General features: G+C 36.2%; 5 protein-coding genes across 6 annotated transcripts; 1 reads left to right on the top strand and 4 right to left on the bottom strand.

Annotated features, from left to right (window-relative positions):
• Positions 1 to 730: 730 nt before the first annotated feature.
• LOC111807551 (uncharacterized) lies at positions 731 to 4741 on the bottom strand. The gene is made up of 6 exons (XM_023693317.2): positions 4551 to 4741; positions 4341 to 4436; positions 2067 to 2323; positions 1271 to 1358; positions 1119 to 1185; positions 731 to 1021 (listed from the first exon to the last, which is right to left on the bottom strand). Exons 2-6 carry the CDS (start codon positions 4343 to 4345, stop codon positions 968 to 970), a joined length of 471 nt encoding a protein of 156 aa, XP_023549085.1. The 5' UTR covers positions 4346 to 4436; positions 4551 to 4741; the 3' UTR covers positions 731 to 967.
• A 2549-nt stretch (positions 4742 to 7290) lies between these two features.
• On the bottom strand, positions 7291 to 9195 carry LOC111807511 (RHOMBOID-like protein 5). Its single transcript, XM_023693258.2, has 5 exons — positions 8786 to 9195; positions 8300 to 8463; positions 8016 to 8188; positions 7667 to 7923; positions 7291 to 7576 (listed from the first exon to the last, which is right to left on the bottom strand). Exons 1-5 carry the CDS (start codon positions 9073 to 9075, stop codon positions 7510 to 7512), a joined length of 951 nt encoding a protein of 316 aa, XP_023549026.1. The 5' UTR covers positions 9076 to 9195; the 3' UTR covers positions 7291 to 7509.
• A 698-nt stretch (positions 9196 to 9893) lies between these two features.
• On the top strand, positions 9894 to 13576 carry LOC111807211 (uncharacterized). The gene is made up of 8 exons (XM_023692827.2): positions 9894 to 10104; positions 10412 to 10524; positions 11488 to 11559; positions 11713 to 11748; positions 12022 to 12067; positions 12215 to 12302; positions 13185 to 13242; positions 13360 to 13576. Exons 1-8 carry the CDS (start codon positions 10017 to 10019, stop codon positions 13408 to 13410), a joined length of 552 nt encoding a protein of 183 aa, XP_023548595.2. The 5' UTR covers positions 9894 to 10016; the 3' UTR covers positions 13411 to 13576.
• Positions 13546 to 18078, bottom strand: LOC111807210 (uncharacterized). Of its 2 annotated transcripts, XM_023692825.2 has the most exons (8): positions 17559 to 18078; positions 17316 to 17458; positions 16508 to 16779; positions 16073 to 16227; positions 15376 to 15638; positions 14708 to 14770; positions 14350 to 14576; positions 13546 to 13747 (listed from the first exon to the last, which is right to left on the bottom strand). In XM_023692825.2, the coding sequence occupies exons 1-8, from the start codon at positions 17887 to 17889 to the stop codon at positions 13741 to 13743; spliced, it is 1461 nt and encodes a 486-aa protein (XP_023548593.1). In that variant the 5' UTR covers positions 17890 to 18078; the 3' UTR covers positions 13546 to 13740. The 2 variants fall into 2 exon arrangements, with proteins under 2 accessions (XP_023548593.1, XP_023548592.1); XM_023692824.2 differs by lacking the exon at positions 13546 to 13747 and having other exon boundaries at positions 14145 to 14576.
• A 578-nt stretch (positions 18079 to 18656) lies between these two features.
• LOC111807101 (BEL1-like homeodomain protein 7) lies at positions 18657 to 21671 on the bottom strand. Its single transcript, XM_087128859.1, has 4 exons — positions 20075 to 21671; positions 19516 to 19889; positions 19374 to 19434; positions 18657 to 19251 (listed from the first exon to the last, which is right to left on the bottom strand). The coding sequence occupies exons 1-4, from the start codon at positions 20768 to 20770 to the stop codon at positions 18802 to 18804; spliced, it is 1581 nt and encodes a 526-aa protein (XP_086984985.1). The 5' UTR covers positions 20771 to 21671; the 3' UTR covers positions 18657 to 18801.
• Positions 21672 to 24596: the final 2925 nt, after the last annotated feature.

The raw sequence follows: 24596 nt of genomic DNA, 5'->3' as shown, positions 1-24596 counted from the left end.
ATAAAAATTAAGAATATTTGACGATTAGAATGGCGGTTAGTGATATATTATAACTGTTTGATATTTAAGTTTTATAAAATTTTAAAAATAAAAAAGCTAAACAAAAAATAATTATTGAAACTATAAAATGTAGGTTTATTTAGTCATGTAAATTATAACTCAGAGCAACGGTCACAATCGTTGTTTTTAGGCAACGGATTTGACAATTGTGCAGCACCCACTCTCAGCACGGAGTAGGTCAAGCCTACTTCGAGTTACGTTGCCTGCGGTTGGGCAACGTGAATACAAATCTCAAGTCTCGATTTCAAGAGAAGATTTTAGAATACAGGGGAGAGAGGTTTTGAAAAGAGAGTTATGACAACGAGAGAGAGAGAAATTGAAATTGGTATTATATAGGAATGTAAGCAAAAGACGACAACAACGACGGCATATAACTAGGATAGGGGGGATAGCTTTCAATTTTAAGTCAAATAAATTTTTAAAAAGTTCAAAACTTTACGAATTGATTCATTAAATATAAATAATAAATTTTATAATTTTTCAAAATTCAAAAAATTCCATTTTGTGTCTACCCATCATAATTTTTTTTTTTTTTTTTTTTAATTGAAATAAAACGGTAACTTTGAAAAGTAATTTAAAATTTAGTGAGTAAATTTGTAATTTAATTTACTGTTCGTTCATGTTGAGATTTGTTTATCATTTACTTAAAGAGGAAAGAAAAGAAAAATAATTTGCAAAAACAGTAACTTCTAGCACAGCTGAATTTTCTACAGCAGAGTAAAGATATAAAGCTCCAAGGCACTACGAGAAAATCAAACCAAGCACCAAAAAGAGGCGGCGGCAGCAGCAGCAGCAACAGGGTAAATGTTCATTTGAAGTTTCAGCAATACAAGGCAGATTTTGATGGTTCAAATAAAGCCATGGACTCACAGTGAGACTATGAAGCCTTGTGCACTCTTCAAATTAATCAATCATACAACCCTTCTTGTTCCCATACATCCACAAGAAAATCTACCATTTCCTGCACGTTTTAACCAACATCAATCTACGACATGATTCGGTTCGAGGTTGGTTTGGTTTCCAGAACATGAAAGAGTTTAGACAGGTCAAGAACTTACGCTGAGTGGAATTGGTTGGCGGAATGGCTTGTTGCTCCCTAGTAAATTTTCATATGTTGCATTGCAGCTGCAATAGGAAAGCCGAGTAAGATTACTATAACGAAGTACTGATGTTCGATTTTGTTAATCTGACGGACTAGAGAGCAGCTTACTCTAGCTTGGGTTCTTGAAACTGCGGTGCTCGGTTTTCGGATCTATTCCCCGTCCAGCGTTGCCTAGTTTGATTCCACAGAAGAAAGCCTACAACCAAGATCAAAAAATAGTTACTAGTGCCAATACCATTCTTCAAAGCCATGGGATGATCACATAGAAAAATTAAAGAGAGAACTGGGTCGTAAAAAGGTATAGTAAATGAACAAATTGGCGAATTACACTCTAGTAACTTAAACAAATCGTCCATTTACGGTCCAAGACTCGTAAGTTGTGAGATCCCACATCGGTTGGGAGGTGAACGAATCATTCTTTATAAAGGTGTGAAAACCTCTTCCTAGCAGACGCGTTTTAAAAACCTTGGGGGGGAACCTGAAAGGGAAAGTCTAAAAAGAACAACATCTGCTAGTTGTGTGCTTAGGCTATTACAAATGGTATCCAAGCCAGACACCAGGCGGTGTGCCAACGAGAACACTGGGGCCCAAAGGGGGTAGATTGTGAGATCTCACATCAATTGGAGAGAGGAACGAACGCCAGCGAGAACGCTAAGCCCTGAAGGAGGTGGATTGTAAGATCTCACATCGATTGAGGAGGAGAACGAAACATTCTTTATAGGGGTGTGGAAACCTCTCCCTAGCAGACGCGTTTTAAAAACCTTAAAGGAACCCCGAAAGGGTAAGCCCAAAGAGGACAATATCTACTAACGGTGGGCTTGAGCCGTTACATAAGTATAGTTAAGTTCCCTTGACATGACCAATTGAGGAATTGAAAGAATAGAGCGAGCGGGAAGATACTCACCATGATTTATGAATTCTGAGGGGTTGTGTACGTTGCCCGAGCTACCGTGTGGATTGTGCATCTGGTTGATTGTACTCATTGATGACATACTACCTTGTGATTGACCTGCACTATTGTCCACATCAAATGTACTAGTAGTCCAGAAATCCTCTGATCTGCTGGGTTTCTCTAGTCCATCATAATGAATTGGTTGACCTTTCGACGGTTCGTTGAGCTTAGTTTTTAGTTTGGGCTTTGTGTAGCATCCAAGACAACCACTGTTCTGTTACAAACCAAAAGTGATCATATAACTGATAAATACATACTCAAAAGTGATACCTGCAAGCACCTTGTTTCATCAAATCAATTCTAAAACACTATGCATATCTATAAATAACCATTTTAAAGTGGGGAATCAATTCCTTAGTTCATCTTCACCACACAAAAAAAGTTGAATCCATGTATTTTTCTAGCATAGTTAAGTCTCATAATCAAGAATCACTTCTTAGATCGAACACCGTGACATGGCCGATGGAAAACCTGATGATTTATATCAACAGTAAAGCAATTGTATATGTTACATGAGTATTACCAGATTAAAATGGTTTATCAACTGAATAAACAAAAGATTAATGACAAACAAAGCATCCATAAGCACAGAGGTTTCTGAAACTGTGCTGAGCAATATTTTTATGGAATCTTGTCTAGTTATACATCTGATCTAACCTGGCAATCCCTTCCAAGCTTCAACCACGTAAGCTGGGGAGAAGATGACTACAAATAGTTTGACAGGACTTTTCATAAAATAAAACACGACTAGGGGAATATCTGAATGACCAAGCACTTTCGAGTTTTCCAGATGACAAAGTAGCATATGCCAACATTCCAAAACTACTGGTATTTGTAGAACTAAGAACAGTTCAATCAAAACTCCAATAGTTTGCACCAAGTAAATTTAACCTTTTCAATATGATCTCAATACTGTGCCTAACATATGAACTGGGATTTTGTTTGATTATTTTTAGAAAACAACCACTTAACCCTACTATATTTTGTTGTCATAGGATATTTCCAATCTGCCACTCATAGAGACTACAACTAGATTGTAACCGTCTAAGCACACCGCTAGTAGATATTGTCCTCTTTGGATTTTCACTTTCGGGCTTCCCCTCAAGGTTTTTAAAACGCGTCTATTAGGGAGAGGTTTCCACAGCCTTATAAAAAATGCATTGTTCTCCTCCCCAACAAATGTGAGATCTCACAATCCACCCCCTTCGAGACCCAACGTCCTCGCTAGCACTTGTTCCCTTCTTCAATCGATGTGAGACAAGTTCATGAGAACGAAACATTCTTTATAAGCGTGTGGAAACCTCTCTCTAACAGACGCGTTTTAAAAACCTTGAGCGAAAACCCAAAGAAGACAATATCTCCTAGCGATGGGCTTGGGCTATTACATAGATGATCTTTCTCCTCTATCTGCCCTCTTGGGAGGGGAAATTTTTTATGGCATGCTGGTGTTTGTGCTTTTATGTGGAGGTTGTGAGGAGCGAGAAAGAATAGGATCTTTAGAAGGTATATCGAGTCAATTAAGGTATTAAGTCCCTTGCTAGGTTCTATGTTTCTCTTTGGACATTATTAGATCCTAAGTAAGCAGACATCATGGCATAAGTTCATTTAATGTTATTGAAATTATTGACTATACTAACGGAGTAACGACTATACTAACGGAGTAACGACCTCATAATACCTTCAAACCATTTACGATTTACATTGATCCTTATTGACCATTAGGTCAACACAAGCCTGTATATCAAGATATAAACACAAAGCCTAAACACATGAATTATTAATATGAATGGTGTAAGAAATAACACTGCAGAAGTCTAAACGAAGTTATTAGCTTCAACATGGTCAACAGACATCAAGCATACTCAATTACAATAGATAATACTTTTAGTTAACTTTAAGCATAAAGTAGCCAAAAAGTGAGAGATGCCTCATCCTTTTAAAATAATTGAACAACGAAGAACATGGCAGCTACAGGAAATCAGCCTGGAGGAGAAGTTCTCAAGAATCCTTCAATTAAGACATACAACACTAACAGGATCTTAATCAAAGAAGCTAAACTAAATCATAGCGTTTCCCCCCTCCCCCCTTCGTCTTCCGATCTTGTTTGCAGCCAAAAGCAAACAACTCAAATGCAGAATTTGATATCGATTCCTCCCAATATAAATCTAATTTGCATAACAAGAAAACTGCTAAAAATCCATCAATTAAGATGATCAGAAAATTTACCCCATGAATGAAAAACGCGCAACTGATAAGGATTTGCAGGGGAAAAGAAAAGCCAATGAAAAATCGATTCCAGGAAAGAAGATCAAAGAGCAGCTCCTAAGAATCAGAAGAATCATGGTGTTAACAGTATTGCACTTGAAAACCCCCCAATGGAAAATTAAACGAAAGACAGAGAAATTGAAGCTTGTTCCAAGAAGAATAAGAGATAACCTTGAAATTATACGTGACTGTCAATCGCACTCCGACCTTCCTTCAGGAATCGAAATCTCCTCCGATTATCCTGGCCGCCTCTCTTCTTCTTATGCTTCTGCAACTTTCCGTCTATGGCAAGTTGGTGATGAAAAGAGGTTGAAGAAGGAAGAAAAGCCTTACTTTTATTCCTACAAACGGGGGTCCTTCAGCTCCTCTTTGATTTACCTTCCATTTATTCCCCCTTTTTTTTTTTAAATTTATCCTAAATTTATTTATTTATTATTTTTTCAAGATTATATTTTTATATATATATTTATTTTTTTTTTATTTATTTTTTCAGTTAATTAAATCATTAAATTTAATCTTGGCCATCTTCCGGAAGTCCGCTTTGAAATCGTTTGCTCTACACCTCCCCCGAGTATATGCTCCAACAGAAATTAAAAAAAAAAAAGGGTAAATTGATAGAATAGAAACCTCTGGTAAAATGTCCACAAGTAACCCAGCAGATAAAATACATTACAGGCCCGTTTTAGGGATTGACGACTTGCTCATTCAATGACTTTGACAAAAAAACGGGGTACTATCGAGTCGAGTGAATTCAATAGTAGATGCATGTTGACGTTCCAGTCTTCCTTCCAGTGTTTTTTGGTAGGAAAATATTTGAATATAATTCATACCTATTTAATTTTTATGATGTGAGAATTTCGTTTTAATTTATTGCTTAATTTCACTAAATTAAAGGTAGGGGTGGACCATGACTAGCGGCATGGGCACCTATTTTAATTTTATAAATATATTTATTTATTTATTTTAAATTACTGTTTTTTTTTTTTTAATATATATATTTACAAATTGTTTCATTTAAGGTAGCTTGTTGGGTACCCTTACCATACCCATTTTTGTAATTTCACATAATAGTTTAATTTTTAGTAACAAAATTATTATCTAATTTTGCCCACACAATATAAAAACCCATTTTTTAATTTCATTTCCTAATTTATATAAACAAACAAAAAATATTATAAACCTATAAAGATCTACAAATACAGAAAAAAAAATATATATAATTAATTCATTTAATAAAATTATATTAATAATTACAATTTATAATTATTATAATTGGGTTGTTGTGCTGCCACGTTTTGGTAATACCCACCGTTTAATTAATCTGATTAATCAAATATTCCGTTAATCTCGATGAATATATTTTATTTCACTAAAATATTAAGAATTTTAATTGACTTATACAAGCAAACAATTATTATTATTATTATTATTATTATTTTAATTTCAAGGTATTTGATTTTAAAATTATTTAATTAAAAAGAGCATAATTTAAAGGATAATATGATGTGAAGGGGGAAATAAAGTATGATTAGATTGGTGACACCTTTTTAATTTGTGGTTTTTTTTTTTTTTTTTTTTTTTTGTCAAAATTTATTTTTAAGGTATTAATTTATATAAAATAATAATAATTTAATGGTCTTTTTTTTTTTTATTGCCTTTAATCCAAAACATACTAATTGTGAAAGGCAGCCAATTTAATCATTCTTTTGCCAAGAACATGTTGAACCGTCCAAATCATATCAACTTGCCACATATAATTGGTGGGTCTCATATATATATATATATATATATATATATATATATATATATTAAGTTTGGTCAATCTGTACGAGTTAAGTTGGGTTATGAACTTGTTTGGTTTGAATAAGGTTACGAACTTATTTAGGTTGAGGGGCTACCCATCCTATGACGAAGACGAGCAGTCTAACCGTCTCCTCTATAGATGAGTTTTTATATCTCGAGAGGTGAATCTAAGGGCTACCCATTATACGACGAGCAGTCTTACAGTCTCCTATGTAGATGAGTTTTTATATCTTGAGAGGTGAATCTAAGGGCTACCCATCATACGACGAGCAATCTTACAGTCTCCTCTATAGATGAGTTTTTATATCTCGAGAGGTGAATATAAGGGCTACCCATTATACAACGAGCAATCTTATAGTCTCCTCTATAGATGAGTTTTTATATCTCGAGAGGTGAATATAAGGGCTACCCATCATATAACGAGCAGTTTGATAGTCTTCTCTATAGATGAGTTTTTATATCTCAAGAGGTGAATCCAAGGGCTACCCATCACATGACGAGCAGTCTGGCAGTCTCCTATAGACATGAGTTTTTATATCTCGAGAGGTGAATCCAAGGGCTACCCATCACATGACGAACAGTCTAGCAGTGTCCTATAGAGATGAGTTTTTATATCTCGAGAGGTGAATCCAAGGGCTACCCATCACATGACGAACAGTCTAGCAGTGTCCTATAGAGATGAGTTTTTATATCTCAAGAGGTGAATCCAAGGGCTACCCATCACATGACGAGCAGTCTGGCAATCTCCTATAGACATGAGTTTTTATATCTCGAGAGGTGAATCCAAGGGCTACCCATCACATGACGAACAGTCTAGCAGTGTCCTATAGAGATGAGTTTTTATATCTCAAGAGGTGAATCCAAGGGCTACCCATCACATGACGAACAGTCTAGCAGTGTCCTATAGAGATGAGTTTTTATATCTCAAGAGGTGAATCCAAGGGCTACCCATCACATGACGAGCAGTCTGGCAGTCTCCTATAAATATCAGTTTTTATATCTCGATAGGTGAAACGAGGGATTAGCCATCGTCGACAACATTTGTCTCGTCTAGGCCGTACCGAACCAAAAGCAACAGGAATGGAAGAAACAAAAAGAAAGACAGAAGGAAAGGAAAAGAAAAGTCCTCATTTTGTAAACAAAGGAGTGAGTGTTTTCTACAATACAATTCTTCTGCTACTGCAAAGTGAGAAGAAATCGAACTTTCACATTAGGAATGATTTCATCGTATGAATACAAATTTAAATGATTTCATGAACTTCATCCACAAACAATTATGAAGCCAAAGTAGTTTGATTCTCACCAACAACTCAATGTGTGACTGTCTTCAGAAAAAATGGGCTTCCAATATTTGTGGACCAGTTTTGTACAGCCTTGATAAACCAGAAGCATATCTGCAGAAATCGCAAAGGAAAAAAGTTAACCCAACGAGCAACTCGAGCAACACCGGAAGATATCGTTGCTGAAACTACAATTTCGATTACCCGAAAATCAAGAGGATTAGAGCTACAATCAACAAAAAGTACTGATAGCATTGGTGCTTGGATTTACGTTTCACATCACACCCTGCAGGGATGTACTTGGGGTTAACGTATCCGAATTGCGGTCGGATTAGGAGGATGAAGCCGAGGAGGAAGCCTGAAAGGAAGCCTCCGATGTGAGCGGAATTGTCGACGTGAGGTATGAATCCGACTGCCAGGTTTAAGGCAATGATAAGAATCAAAGACATCATGGCTGCACACTGAGTTTCATTGACAAAACAAGTCATTATAAGTTCATAAATCTTCAATAGTTCAATGGAAACAAATGAAGGGTTTTGTTTGTTTTTGGTACCTTATTTGAATATATTGTCCAGTTTGTTATGAGCTCTGAAAGCAAAGCTCCCAAAAGCCCAAAAAGTGCCCCTGATGCACCCACTGATATGGTTGTTTCAGCTGGATTGATACTCAAACATGACAGTAAACTCCCACCAAACCCAGAAAGCACATATAAACATCCTATTCTCACTGCCAAAACCAAAAACAAACACCAAATGTCGTCAAGAATCGATACATACCACATTACGAGTCTATTTGGAATGGCTTTTCAAGCACTTAAAACGGATCCTACGAACTTACAATATCCAAATTCTTGTTCGAGACGAACTCCTATGAAGAGAAGGCTGATCATATTAGCAAGCAAATGAATGACTCCAGCATGAAGCCACATACAGGTCAGCAAGCGCCACCCTTCCCCACGTTCCACTACAGCTTCTCTATCCAAAGCCCCATATCGTTTCAAACTGCAACACCATTTTCCAAAACGTAAAAGAAAAAAACAGATCAAACCAATAATTTCCCCTGTTTTTGCCCTAATTCTGCACAATCCAGGAAAAAAAAATTTCCAGAAATCATGTTTTTTCTTGATGGGTCATTAGATTTCATCCAAATTCAGCAAACCCATATGCTAATTTCCCCTAATTTAACGAATAATTATTCAATTAGACCAAGCCCTAATGAACACAGTTTCCAAATTTCTCATAGAATCGCAAGCCCTAATGAAATACACATTGTTCTAATCCATCGAGTAATTTCTGTAGCTAGAAAGAGGGTTTTGATTCTTACGTCATGATTGAAGGGCCGAGAAGAGGGTTCTCTGAAAATGGTTGAAAGGAGTACCGGTCGAGCTCCGGGTAAAAGAGGCAGCGGTTGCCGCCTGTAGTGGCGGGGCAGTTATTTTCATACAATGTGAAAACAAACAAGGCGATATCGGCTACAAAAATGAGAGGCACAAGAAATGGGAACCAGGGCTTGGGCGGCGGAGGATAATAGCTCGGTGGCGGCGGCATAGAGAGGGGCTTTCGAACCCCATAGGACATGGACTCGATGTCATCCCGCGGCAGTTTCTTCCCCATTGCACGGTGGTGGTGGCGGTGGCGGAGGGAAAGGAGTGCACAATAGCGTCGGCAACGGCGGATGCTATTGTGCACCAGTTGTTAGAGTAAGAGAAAGAACGGAGAAATAACCAAAGAATGGCAAAGAACAATTCTAGCTATGATGGTCGTTAAGTTAGGTACTTCTTCCCGCTAATAGGAAATGGAAGATGACCAAAATGCCCCTTCTCATTTTACTACCACAAATGGAAATGATTAAATATAAATAGCATTTTCAAATTTTCCTTTTTTTTTATTTATTATTATTATTATTTTCAAACCCATTTTTCCCCCTAAATTAATAATAAACCGAAACCATAATATCTGAGTAAATTCTCATTTTTAGTTTAAATGGTTAAATTCTTTTAAAAATTTAGAAATTAAAATAGACATTTTCAAAATAAAAAAATAAAAATATTTATTTTTTAAATGCTCATAAATTGGACATTTAATTTCAAATTTTATATTTAATAAATTTTATAAAATTAGGAAAGTAATTAAAAATTATTTATGGCTTAAAACGATGTCGTATGTGTTTATATTAAAAAAGTTTCATAAATATTTTTTAAAAATATTTAAAGATATTAATGACATTTTTAAATAGAAATAAATTTACGAATATTTGAAGCTTATTTTTTAAAACATTTTTAAAAATTTAAAAGTATTTAATTTAAATTAGGGTATTTTTAATAACTTAATTAGGTGAAAATGATTTAATTAAAATATGATTAAAAAAATCAACCCATTATTTTTTTAAAAAAAATAATGAAATAATTAAAAGAAAAGAAATGAAAAAGTATCCGACATTCGTCTCCGAAATGAAGTGAGGGTTTTAGGCAGCCATCCGCCAAAATCGTATTCAGAAGCGAGAACTGTAAGAACGAACGAGCCGTAGACTCCGAGGGCTCGACGAAGCAATCGCAATGGGTTGGATTGGCGACACCGTCGGCTCCATTAAATCTATTCAGATCCGTCAGATCCGTCAGATCCTTACTCATGCCGTCAGTCTTGGTGCGTATGCTCTTTCGGTCTCTTAACTATTGCCTTTATTAACCCATTTTCGTGCTCGATCTGTGTCCTACGATCGAGAATTGTTTGTATTTGGTTGCTCAACGCTGGTAGTCTCACAGACCCTGTTTTTGTTTATTGCGAACAAATTCAGGAAATTATGTAATTTCTTCGTTTGAATTGTTTCCATACCCTTATTGTTTTCAAGTGGATTCTGCACATTTCAGCATCATGCTGAAATATTCTTGCAATTCTTTGTTAGTCCGAGTATTCAGTCCAAACCCATTTAGGAGAGCTCTTTCTCTTTCAGGTTTGATCGTTACATCTGCTCTTATAATCTGGAAGGGATTGATGTGCATCACTTGCAGTGAGTCCCCTGTTGTTGTCGTCTTATCTGGAAGCATGGAACCTGGATTCAAGAGGGTAAGTAATCATATTTGTTTTGATAATCCACGAGGATTCTTTTGAGGAAAATCACTCCATATAATCAAGATTCATTTTATAGAAAGTGGAGTGATTGGGGAAGAGGTATCTTTCTCTCTCAATAAAGGGGTTTTGTAGATAGAGGGATGGAATTAGGGAAGAGGTCACAGTATTTGGAGAAAGTTTTTATGGTCAGTGGTCAACCATTGGAGTGAAGATTCCTTCCTCCCTTTCTCCCGTTTTTGAGTTCTAATAGTTGTTGGGTGGAGGATATAATAGTCGACTTTTGGATAATAATTGATGTCATATTTATTGAGTGTGAGATCCCACATCGGTTGGAGAGAAGAATGAAGCATTCCTTGCAAGTGAGTGGAAACCTCTCCCTAGTAGATGTGTTTTAAAACATTAAGGGAAAACCCAAAGAGGATAATATTTGCTAGCAGTGCACTTGGGCCGTTATAAATAGTATCAGAGCCAGACACCGAGTGGTGTGCCAACGAGGACGTTGGGCCCTCAAGAGGGTAGATTGTGAGACCCCACATTACACATTCCTTATAAGGGTGTGGAAACTTTTCCCTGCCAGACGTGTTTTAAAACCTTGAGGGGAAGCCTGGAAGGGAAAGTCCAAAGAGGATAATATCTGCCAGCGATGGGCTTAGACTGTTACACTGAGTTATGCATGATTGGCGATTTCTTTCCCTTTCTAAAGAGTAGTTTGGTAAATTCTGAAAGGCTGAGAATTCTTTGGCAATTAGGGATTTTTCTTGGAGAGAAATAAAAGGGTTTATTGTCGACTGTTTACTGATGGATTGGGGATTTTTAAGCTGCATTTTGTACAGCTTTGTGTGGGGATTACGAGTCTTGTGTATAGGAAGATACTTATTACTTACCCCACATGTTCTCTTTAACATTATCCTTTCTCATCTGTCTCATCTAATCACAGCAATGTATACTGTTGTTCAGGGTGATATTTTGTTCTTGCACATGAGCAAGGATCCTATTCGTACTGGGGAGATCGTCGTTTTTAATGTTGACGTAAGTATTTGGTGGCTATCGAGCTTGAAATTCATTATTTTTAGCTTTCACCTCTGGCTACTAGGCTTTCCAACGCTGGATTTTCTTATGCAATCAGAAGACATATGAAGTTCTATTGAACTGATGTGTTCTTTTGTTGTCTGTCTTGTTCAGGGCCGTGAAATTCCAATCGTCCATCGTGTAATTAAGGTGAGTTCAGTATACTGACCATTTGATCAAATTTTAATCTCCTTTGAAACTAGAGTTACCATTTTATTCAAGAATGAATCATCTATTCCATCACTTGCCACACTCTCCAAAAGTGTGCACTTTGAGTTCTTGAAGACAGATTTTAGTTCTTGAAAACAGAATGTGCTAGTTTTGATGTTTCTTTAAATGGAGTATCAGCAAAGTCATGCTGTGGATCTGATCTAAGAATCTCATACGTGCCAACCGAATTAATCGGAGTTTTTCAATTTGCAGGTTCACGAACGTCAGGATAGCGGAGAAGTCGATGTACTTACTAAAGGTGCCAGCTTGTAGGACATTATATAGAACAAATGGTTGTGAATTTGAATAGTTGTTCTTAGAAACCTCTAAGATTTGGAAGAGTTTTTTCAATGATATCATGATTCATTCTGCTGCGCTCCTATAACACTTACCTTTGTGATATCAGGAGATAACAACTATGGTGATGACAGACTCTTGTATGCACAAGGTCAGCAATGGCTTCAACGGCACCACATCATGGGCAGAGCTGTTGGGTAAAAATTTTGCACACCTTTTATTTTCTGCTCTTTAACTGCTTAAAAATTGGAATGTCATTCCAAGCATGCCATATATACATGTGAGATCCCACATTGGTTGGAGAGGGAAACGAATCGTTTCTTATAAGGGTGTGGAAACCTCTCTTTAGTAGACGTGTTTTAAAACCTTGAGGGCAAGCCCTTGAAGGGAAAGCCTAAAGAGGACAATATTTTCCAATGGTGGGCTTGGGCTGTTACAAATGGTATTAGAGCCAAACATCGGGCGGTGTGCCAACGAGGACGCTGGGCCCTAAGGGAGGTGGATTTTGAGATCCCACATGGGTTGGGGAGAGAAACAAAGCATTCATTTTAAGGGTGTGGAAACCTCTCCCTAGCAGACGCGTTTTAAAACTTTGAGGAGAAGCCCTTGAAGGGAAACCCTAAAGAGGACAATATCTACTAGCGGTAAGCTTGGACTGTTACAAATGGTATCAAAGCTAGACACGGGGCGGTGTGTCGGCGAGGACACTGGGACCTAAGGGGGTGGATTGTGAGATCCTACATTGGTTGGAGAGGGGAACAAAGCATTCCTTATAAGGGTGTGAAAACCTCTCCCTAGTAGTTGTGTTTTAAAACCTTGAGGAGAAGTCCTTGAAGGGAAAGCCTAAAGAGGACCATATCTGCTAGCGGTGGGCTTAGCCTATTACAATACACTTTTACTTCTAGTTTCGTGAGAAGAAGTTATGACTAATCTGTATGCGGGTGTTTTCTTTTAGCTTCAGAAGTGTACGATAAGCTTTCCATGTGGCTTTGTGGCTATGTTCATAAATTCTTTGTTTTGTTCAAAAAAAAGTGTGCTGGTTGACTAAGAAAACAAATCTCTTCATGACTGATCCTCAGGTTCTTACCATACGTCGGATGGGTGACTATAATCATGACAGAGAAGCCAATTATCAAGGTTAGCAAATATTTTTACCCTCCCACTGTCAATTCGTTTTTACATCCCCCATTCAGTAAAAAAAGGTGAAGGGTGTTTCTTGAAGTTTTGTGCTGAAGTTATACGTGTTTCTTGCAGTATATTCTCATTGGTGCATTGGGATTGCTTGTGATAACTTCCAATGATTGAGAGACACTGTATCAAAGCGAGACAAGTATTTGACAATAACCACAGAGGAGTTGATGAGAATCAATGCCAACAAACAAAGTAGCTTATTTTCTTGGTTTTCACATTCTCTTGTAGGAAGAACCCCCAAATTCCATATAATATAAACTCAGATAAAATTGCCTTTCTATTTTCCTTTGAGTCAAACTAGCAGCATTTACTGAGTGAAAAAATCGACTTAAAGAAGCGTTCCGAGGCCCTAGGTTTATGGTTTCCAAAAATAATCAAAACGACCGCTCGTCTACTCTATCAAAAGATGGGTTACAGTTATAACTGATAAGCAAGCCGTCTCCCTCACTGTCCACAACAACACATTAGGTTGGAGATTTTGTATTCAAAAGAATCGTATAACAAGGGAAGAACCTTTTTGTTCGCTCTTTCGCCTCAGATCGTTCGTCGACATTGACATGCTACTCGAGATCAAGAACCTTTTTGTTCGCTCTTTCGCCACAGATCGTTCGTCGACATCGACATGCTACTCGAGATCATTAACAAAAAGTCCAGTTTTTGAACTGGAAGGAACTGAAAGGAAACCGATTTCTGAACTGGAATGGTGTGTCTAACTTAGAATGGTGTAATTAGATAGAGATAGTATTCAAGTCAAAAGTGAAAGATCGAATCAAAGATATATAAAATAAAATAATAAGTAATATCTTTAACCACTTAAAATTATTTTCGTATGGTGGCGTGTGTATATATTATATATAAATTTAATTTAAAATATAAAATATTAAAAAATATAAGAAATAATTATCATACAAGTTTCTATTTCTAATTTCTTTTAAGAAAAGAAAAAGTTAACAAATTGAGTCTTCATTGTTTTTTTTTTTTTTTTCTTTTGGGCAGCAGGGTGATGATTATTCTGCTGAAAGCTAATGGCTAATGTGGCTCTTTGCTTTCTGCAGAACACCCTTCAAAACAACAGCAATTCTTTGGCTCATGTGCTGTTCCAGAAACATTTGCCTCACCCTCTCGTATCCTTTCTTTCCGATGGTCAGCCTTCTCTCGACGTCCGTCGCTAACTTCACGATGTTCTGTGCCAGTGGAGTTACGCCTTCTTTGCCTGCAGGATGCAGCAAACCTGTCGTCCCGTTCACTACGATCTCCATTGTTCCTCCAGCAGCCGTGCCCTTGACATACATGTTATGTATTGGACAATGCACCAGAATTCATCAGATATGTAGAGGGGATAATGAGATTTCTAAGTATAGTATTCTTTGAAACGCCATTGCATCAGAAATGTACGAGGTAGACAACTTACCAGCACGGGCAGCTGAAACGCCATTGCTTCAATCGTTATCCTTCCAAAGCATTCTCCTCTACCCTACACACATACGGTAAATTGCAGCTTTGAAGGCTAAGAAATATCAAATCGGATGCGTTTTACCAGAAAACGAGAAGAAAAGGGAAAAAGAATATGCAAATATAAATCAAAATCCAGATATCATAGTGTAACAGCCCAAATCCACCACTAACAAATATTGTCCTCTTTAGACTTTTCCTTTCGGGTTTACCCTCGAGGTTTTTAAAATGCATCTGCTAGGAAGAGGTTTCCAGGTAATGACTAGAGATTTAATCGAATGACAATAGACTTCGTTAAACCAATTATAGTCTAGTCTAGCTTCTTGTTCCATTGATAGGCGAAGGTTTAGAAAGGTAGAAATAATCTCATAATACTAAAAAAAAAAAAAAGAAACTCTTGCAAGAAAGCTAACATTTTATGCAATAGGGAAGGTCTTCAAAAGAAAAATGGGGAGAAAGAAAGATAGAAGAGAGAAACAACCCGTTGAACTAATGATCGAATAGGCAAAACCGTGATTAACCATCTAGTCAAGGAAAGACGAGCAAATGGAACTAGCAGGAACATAAACAAAGAATCTCGCATACTTTCTCGAACGCATATGGGTGCATTTTAAACAGTTATAGTACCTGAGAGTTTTGAACAAGAACGTCAATGGAAGCTAGATAAGGAGTCACAGACAGGGTTTTGTTGACAAAATGAACACGATCCTGAATTTTGTTCTCATTTACAAAGTTGCGCAGTTCTGTCTCAAACTTTGTTTGAGCACTCATGTCACTGCCAACTACCACTGCGTGTATCCTTGGTACCTGCAGCTTTTTATCTTGGATCATTTGCAGGCTCTGACGAAAGGCTCGGAGAAATAAATCCTGACCTTTCCCACGTGAAACGCCTGGAATCACATCGATCACATGTCGGAATACAATTCACATTAATACACTTCATTGAAAAATGAAGTCAAATAAAAATCAAATTAGTTCACGAAATACAAAACTGCATAATTTCATAGAAAGGGCCGAAAGAGGCATCGTTCCATTTCGTTATTGGAGATGGAGGAAATAAGGTTCCCGAGACACGACAGTCGACAAAGAGCATCCCAAATACAGGAGAGAGTCCTATTATTCTTGAGGAAAAAAATTACTTTTAAATGAGAGATAACAAAACTTGGTATGATTTTTCCCACATCTTTAAATATCATAGAATCAAACTCCATTCAAATATGATATCAATAGTTCTTTTCTTACTCGCCGAATTTCTAAACTCAGAAAACATTCAATTATAAACAATATCGATAGAAGACGTTTATGATCAGGAATATGAGCTTACTGTTTATAATTGCAAACAATATATCTTCATTCCGAACTCCAAGGGACTCGCGAATATGCTCTCGAAGAACCCTCTTGGCCACATTATTTTCAGCCACTTCCATAAGGTCTTTACTATTTCCAAGATGCACGACATAAGTTTCAGGCATTTTAATCCTGGAAAACATAAAGGGAAAACTTCAGATTATGACCAAAGGATCTAGGAGAGTATTCACAGTGCACCGCAAAATGATCGATATATATAAACTTGAACTATACAAAATGCACAACATGAGGGAAAAAGAAGAAGATCATCCGAGATCGGAATTATAATTTGCACTCAATTTTTAAACAAAAGAATATGCCTCTATACCTCCTCAAGCTAGCTTATGCTTATACTTAGTAAAAAGAATCGGCTATATACGTAGGAAAATTGTTGTCGTAACTGAAATCATACCCTAATCGTTCTCGTGTTCTGTTTTTCCAGTATTCTGCAGTTGTATGTGAATCAATCATGGCACCTGCAACAAAAGGAAGGTGCTTCACATACTCGACCTTGAAATAGTTCCCTCGCATCTCATGAATCCACCACAGAACCTTGGGAAGAACACGAGGAACATTCTCCTTGAGGACAGCATCCAACCATTTCCCAGCAACAGCGGTATTTAGAACAACCAAATCAGCTTTTAGAGCAGTTTCAACAGCTTCTTGTCCCTTAGCAGATAACACCTTAAGAACGAAAATATGCTATCAACTTGAGAACAAGTAGAATTCGCTACGAAAATATGCTATCAACTTGAGAACAAGTAGAATTCGCTACGAAAATATGCTATCAACTTGAGAACAAGTAGAATTCGCTACGAAAATATGCTATCAACTTAAGAACAAGTAGAATTCGCTACAAAAATATGCTATCAACTTAAGAACAAGTAGAATTCGCTACAAAAATATGCTATCAACTTAAGAACAAGTAGAATTCGCTACGAAAATATGCTATCAACTTAAGAACAAGTAGAATTCGCTACAAAAATATGCTATCAACTTAAGAACAAGTAGAATTCGCTACCTAGTCTACTAATTTAACCTCAGTAGCTAGAATATAAATAACTGGATCATTACTTATGATCTAATGGAAGCCAAAACAACATACTTGAGCATAATTTTCGGTCCTGTAATTTTGAAACACATCAAGAATTTAATCACAACGAAGAATTACACTAATCAAAGAGTTCCGAAAGTGAGATAATTTAAAAGATCAATGTAACCTGGACTCCTCGATCTAACATCTTGCGCTCCAAACTGTATGCTACTTCATCGGGCTCCGATGGCTTTTGATTAGTGAGCCAAACAACTTCAGTACCGACACCTCTCAACAAAAATGCAAGCTCCATGAGTAGTAGAGGCCCACCTGTAGCCAAACTAAGAGCTCTTGGTCAAATTTCTAAAAGAAATTACTTCCAACGGCAATGGCTAGGTGGTTTATCAAGAAAATAGGATTCCAATAATACCAGAAAGAGAGAGCTCATGTGAGACCAAGAGGACAAGCTTCGATTTCATGAAATCAAGAGGATTCGGATTCGGATCTTTTCTCTCAATCTGGGAGGAGCGAATCTGTGAATCGATACCATTTTCTTCCACAAATCGTTTATTCACATTGCCGCTACAAGAATCGAAAGTAGTCCTCATGAAGAAAACCATTGCGGTGGAAATGGAAACCAGTGCTAAGATCATCAACGGCCATCTCATCTTCGCCATTGTAAGAGTTAAAAACGGACGTTTCATCATTCGTATCGTAGGTGGTTGATGGAGAAGGTGGGAATTCAACGATTCAACACGCATAAGCTAATCGCAATTCAGCAAAGCCCTCGATTCAGTGAACAAATTCGCACAAGGGCGTGGGAAGATGGAATGAACAATCGAAGATCTTGCAGGAAGGGAAAGAACCCCATAAATTCAACCAAGTAATACGACAATCTGGAGAATTGGGAACAAGAAATCCGAGAAAATTCAAGAACTAAAGATTATAAATTTAATTCTTAAGATTAAAATTTATATAACTTTATTGGTCAAAATTGATTTTACTGCTATAAAGGTAAATTAGTCCCCATTGCCCACTCGAGCTTCCCTCGAGAACGTATACTCTCGACTAAGAATGTCCACGAGACAGGGCGGAGATGAGAAGCCTTCACTATAACCATCCCCGTCTTCATGACAGCAAAATTCTCTACTATGGGGATTAGGGCGTGATTCAACGTTAAGAATTTGCAGGAATCGAGTTTCCGATATCATTTTTTCGTTTATTATTATTTTTTAAAATAATTATTTTAAAATTTTCATTTTTTAATATAATCTTTATTAAATATTATTAGAGTATAAAAATTAATTTATTTATTTTCTTTAATATAGTTAAAAAGTATTATATATATAATATTTGTTGAAAGATATTTATATTAAGCGTGATGGTGACAGGATAAGGAATTCGATGGAGACAGGGACGAGGACGGAAAATATAATCTTGTCCCCGACCCCATATAACTAAAGGGGAAAAAAATATTCCTCACTCCCTCCTCTATTACCCGTTTAGGACGAAGTCCTGCAAGTAAAATAAAACTCCAAACAAATTACACTTATTTGCAATTATATCCCCAATTTTCCAACAAATTACACTTCTTAAACTATAAATTTGCACCATATACCCTTATATACATGTATATTTAAATTTGATCTTCTGTCATGAACAAGAGCAGAGTTTCAAACTACAAAATCATGCAACATAGTTGAACTGGTGAGCCTGCATTGATGATGCCTTTCTGGTTCCAAACATCGCAAATCTTGTGACTCAAGCTCCACTGAACCAACCATTCTGTTGGTACTACTCCCAAACATCCCAAATTCATCACCTTCACAATGCTTCAACTCCAGCGCAAGTGAAACGTCTCCTCCGATTGAGAAGTTAGTCGACTTGATCATGTCGTTGGTAGAACACGAGCGGTAGAGGACTTGCTCGTGCAACTCGTGCAACTCGTGTAACTCGTCCCCTCCTCTATCTTCGGAGAATAGTGAATTGTTCCATGAGGCTTTGGATGCATTTTCTGGTGAGGATTTGATGTCCATGTTTGAGTCTCCGAATTCTTCTTTGTACATCTCCTCGACCATTGGTTTCCATAGCCGAACACGCGCGTTTATAAACCAGTTTGCAACCTAAATGAAACAAAAACGAGACGTATAAGAATATATACACATATGCCGTTCGAATTTGCAAGCAGATGGTTGAGTTTAGAGGCCGAAATATCGAGTTTTCAGTTGAGGATTAAAGACATTACTTGGTTTCTGGTCAGGCCAGTTTGTCTTGATAGCTTAAGCTTCTCTGAATCCTTGGGATATCTATGGACAATAGCCAAAAACAAATGTAAACATTGCTAATCCAGATGTTGAGAATGTGTACTAGGGGTTTAGAGGGCATACGGATGGAGGAAGTGTTCGAACAGCCAAGCGCGAAGAATCGACACGGAGCTTTCGGGAAGCCCTCGTTGAGGTCTCCAACTATGTGGCGTGACACCGAGCTGTTGAAGTGCCCTCTGTTGCCTGAGGTGCTGGTCGACAAAGCGGAGACGGGGAATGCCTTCTTGAACAAAATGGGAAGCATCTTGCTCCCCCAATGTTCTCCTGGTAACCTCAATCTGTGCATTGATTGCATCTTGCAAGCGTCGAAAGTGACACGAAATAGTCTGGTGTGCAAGCGCAGTGTAGAACTCTGCAGCCCCCCGGCCTGCTACCGTGTCGAAAGACGACGACAACAATTGCAGATGTTCGTAATATTGCTTGTATCTTCGATCCACCTGCAAAACGTTCGACATAGATATAGATATCAAACCGTTTGAGAAACTAGTTGGATTGGATAACAATCCTCAACAGCAGATAGAAGAATAATAGGAACTTCTACAATGTCAGCAAGTTTTCATATGAACAATTTGAGCTAGAACAAAGCATCTAACATAAACAAATCAAGAAGCTGTTGCCTTACCTCACCCAACAAGGACAAAAGCTTTGAGTTTTTGTTCTTCAAATCCTGTCGTTCGGTAGGCGATAAATCACCCGACGAATTTGCGATCAACGATTCCCTCGAACCAGAACATATCTCCCCATTCATATCATTACATCCCCCATCATTTTCTCTACAGAAATCAACACCCAAACCACTGGAACCTTTGAGTTTCCTAGACTTCAGCTCTTTCAAAGCTTCCCGGATGCTAACCATTTCGTCGAGCACCTGCTGTGCAGCTTCGACGTATACCAAATTCAACGTCGAATTCCCAGATCCCGCCACTATATGCATACCATTATAAGGTTTCGGATTCGGCCTCTTCTCGAAGATCGAAGAAGATGCATTGATGAATGAAGAAGCCATAGCAGGGTTCTGATATTGGTGAGGAAATGAAGACATAGAAACAACAGAGGGTGAGTGTGTGGAAAGGCTAAGTGAAACACCCTGACATTGAAAACTTGGATCATCTAAAATTCCTACTACTGGTGGAATGAAAATCATTTCACCATTACTTCTATCTCCCACAGATTCAACATAGTTTGAAGAAACCCCAGAAAAAACCTCTGAATAATCTCTGCAAGAAGGGTCCTGATTCTTCATGAACATCATCAAATTCCCAGAACAGAGTGGCTGTTCTTGGGAAGAACAACCAAGTTTCTGGTCATCACCTAACATGGAGTCTCTTTGATTGCTTAAACCAGGAAACAAACAGTTCTTAATCTACCAAAAAACACAAATCAACTCACAGATAGATCAAACAAAACCCAGTTCAGAAAGAGTTCGTATGAAGAATCTGGATCAAAGAATCAAAAGAATCAAAGATGAAGAACAAAGAAGATGCTGATGATTACCCTGGAACCCCAATGATGCGATCGTAGTGGGAGGCATGAGAAAGACCCAAATTCCCAAAATGGAGACCAACACAAATCCCAAGAGATTCAGAAGACGCCATTAAATATAATGAATCAATAATCACAAAAGCCCTAAATAAGAAGGAACACAGATTCTTCGCTTCCTCATAATTGGAACAACGACACCAACACCAACACCAACTCGACAAGAAAGCAATAAATTATTAAAAGACATTAAAGAACGAGAAGCGCAGCACCAACAACTTCGAAATATTTTATAAGGATTAAAAGTCATCGTCAATCCCAATCATTCAATGCCTTCTCTCACGTGTGGAAAAAGCTACATAGAGAAAGAAGAAGAAGACGGAGATGGTGGGTGGTTGCTTAAAAGGATTCTTCAAACCCTAACCACCAGTTGATGAACCTAAAACCCATTGCTTAATCCTTCTTTTGAAGCATAAATTTGACACCAAACCCTCTCTGTTTCGTTTGTTTATATGTAACAACTTGAATCACCGACCGTCTCATCCACCCACCGTCGTTAGCTGCTAAAGGACCTTCACCAACTATAACAATCGACCGCCGAAACGCTTGAACGAGCATCGCCTGAAGAAATGTGTCGCCAAACATGACCGCCAATTGATCCTCTGAACTTCCTCCTCGCCACATTGCGCGCGCCATGTCGAAAGACCCCATCCAATGCCGCACATCGTTCATTTTGGAGAGACTAAGGATTGGTTCCAAATTTGGTGATATAATATTGTCCACTTTGACCATAAATTCTCATGATTTGTTTTGAGTATAAATTAGTGGACGTGAACTTTCATCATACAACTATATATAAATTTGATTTTTATTTTATTTTTTTTACAATTTTTTTATAAAGATTTTATTATATATTAAAAAATGAAAATTTTAAAATAACTATTTTTTCCATTTTTCGAATTCTAGATAATGTTCTATATTATAATTTAAAAAAAAACAATTATTTTTCGACTAAAATTTATAATATTTTGACACCTCAAATAAGATGTGGGATAGAATAAAATTAAATTAATTTATTACAAAAATCAAGTAATTTATATTATTTTTTAAAATTTTAAATCTTTTAAAAAGTTAGCAATTATATATTTAAGGCGCATTTTAAAAATGGATCTTAGGATAACTCTAACATGCGCCTAAACCCACTAATCCAAGAGTCCGGCTAAATTGGGCCAACAACCCGAGAATATTCGAACGTTTTCTTTTTAAATATTTAATGAAACATTTTTATAATTAATTAAATTGGAATAGAGTCTAGGACCCTTATTATTTAAATATTTACTCAAAATACATGTTAATCTCATAAAAATTTAAATATCAAAATTAAATATTTTTAATTTTTTTTAAGGTAGGATTGGATTGTAACACTATTTTAAGGTTGTGCTGTTTTCCGGTGTGTCAAATTACTGGGTTAAAGAAATACACCTAATTATTATTTTAATTTCAACGAACAAATTAATTTTATTGATATGAATCCAAAATTTTGTATTTTTAATTATTACTATAATGATATTACACACTAATTTCTGATAATATAAAAAATTTGTTATTAAAATTTTAAAAAATAATTTTGAAGCTAAGATTTGTTTCTTAATTCTTCCAAAGTCGTGGATTGTATAGATTTGTTTCCTTACCCATTTCAAACTGTTAATTGGTCAGATCTTATCCGTTAAGTGTCGGATTGAAAATAATGTAAATTAATAATTTATTTTGTATTAATTAACTTTATTTAAAATGATAAAAAAAAAAAAAAAAAAGTGTTTTATTCCCTAAGCTACTTTTGAATGGATGAGATGAATTTGAAGAGACAAAATCTTTAATGTGTGGTTGCCAAATTTACTATAGAGATATTAATTATTTCCGGGCCAAACCCCTTGTCACGTCTCGAAGGGACCCACCCCGACAATAATATATCTTTGAATAAATTCAAACAATGTACGAGAATTTGAACGATAAGTTTTAAGAGGATGATGTCACTTACCACGACAGTATGGTCATATTACTAATTTGGTTGAGTTGAGTTGGGATATTTTTTAGACTCAACTCAATTGTCTGGGCTGTCGAGTGTTCGTATGACTCAAGAACTTGACCATGGACTATCAAACTCGATTGGGTTATATTTTTTTCGGTTTGAATTGAGTTGAGTTTTTGAAAAACTAAAACAATTATGGCTGGGTTGCAAGTTGGCGTTTTTTGGTCTGATTACCAAAAAATAGAGTTAGAACTCAACTCTACTCTTATACCGTACCTTAAAAAAAAACATTTGACATTTGTAGCTGATGTTAATTAATGCATTGTGACTGAGAATATTTAATATATTTAAGTCGAATATAACTAGTATGTTAGATAAATAGATTTTTTTAAATAATTAAAAAAATAATAACAACTCAACCCAATTTAACTCGAGTCGAATTGGGTTAGGTTATGAACTCTATTCAGATTATTTAAATCATCAACTCAAAATCTCGAGATGAATATAATAAACATTACAAAGAAACGTATTAAAAAAACAAGAAGAATGACATGTTTGAAAGTACAAACAGTTTTTTTTTTTTTTTATTAAAAAAAAAATATCCATTTCAATGGGATGTCTACTCAACCCCATAATTGCTCCTTTTTTTTTATCTAAGTACACTCTAAACCAATAATAAATAAATAAATAAATAAATAAATAAATAAATAACCTTTTAATTTCTTAGTGGAAAAAATGTTGTAAAACCACCACCTTAATTCAATTATTATTTTTATTAATAACACTTTACAATTAATTAGTGGTGCACACTTGGATATCATTATTAAAAAAATTATTAAAATAAATCAAAATTAGCAAACTTTATTTTTATTATTATTAAGATTTGATCTCCTATCTTAACCAAACTATAAAAAAAAATTAAATTTTAAATTTATATAATTAATATTAATATTTTGCTTTTTGACGTTAACTTTTAGTAAAAAGAGATGGAATGAGAACGAACTTTTATCCTATTTAAAAAAGTTTACAAAAATTAAAATATAAAAGATTTCGTATATAGAGATTTTTTTTATAATTATTATTATTATTATTTTGAGCATAAAAGAATTGCTTAGTGCTCTATATTAGTCTCTAGTCACTCGTCTTCGGTCCTAATCATTGGTCTCAAGTAGTCGATCCTCAATCCTAGCTGCTGGACATTTGTCTCTAGTCTCCGTCACTAGCTATTGGTCGTTGGTCTCGATCAATAGTCACCAACCTTCGATCTCAATCATTAGCCATTAGTCGCAAACAACGATGAATGTCAAAAGAAAATCACGACCAAATCTACTGACAACCACTCAAATTTGAAAACATTTATTTTTAACGTTTAACACTCCGTCCTTTTTTAGTGGAGAGAAAAAAAAACATGTAAAAACACCTTCACAAATTAAACATATAAATATTTTAATTATAAGTCGGGTTTAAAAAAATATATTTTAAAGAAAATGATTTTTTTTTTTTTCTAGACTATCAAAGTCGTTTAGTCTAGCATTCCAAAGAAATAAATTTGACTACACAAACTAAAATTTAGACTTTGTAAAAAAGTTGTATATAAATCAACCACCTTTCTCGGGTTATATCCGAAAAATCTTTA

Source organism: Cucurbita pepo, chromosome 12 (assembly GCF_057944985.1).
Source record: "Cucurbita pepo subsp. pepo isolate OVF chromosome 12, ASM5794498v1, whole genome shotgun sequence".
NCBI classification, from domain to species: domain Eukaryota; kingdom Viridiplantae; phylum Streptophyta; class Magnoliopsida; order Cucurbitales; family Cucurbitaceae; genus Cucurbita; species Cucurbita pepo.
Note: the sequence above shows the minus strand (reverse complement) of the source record. Positions and strands in the feature narration are given on the sequence as shown.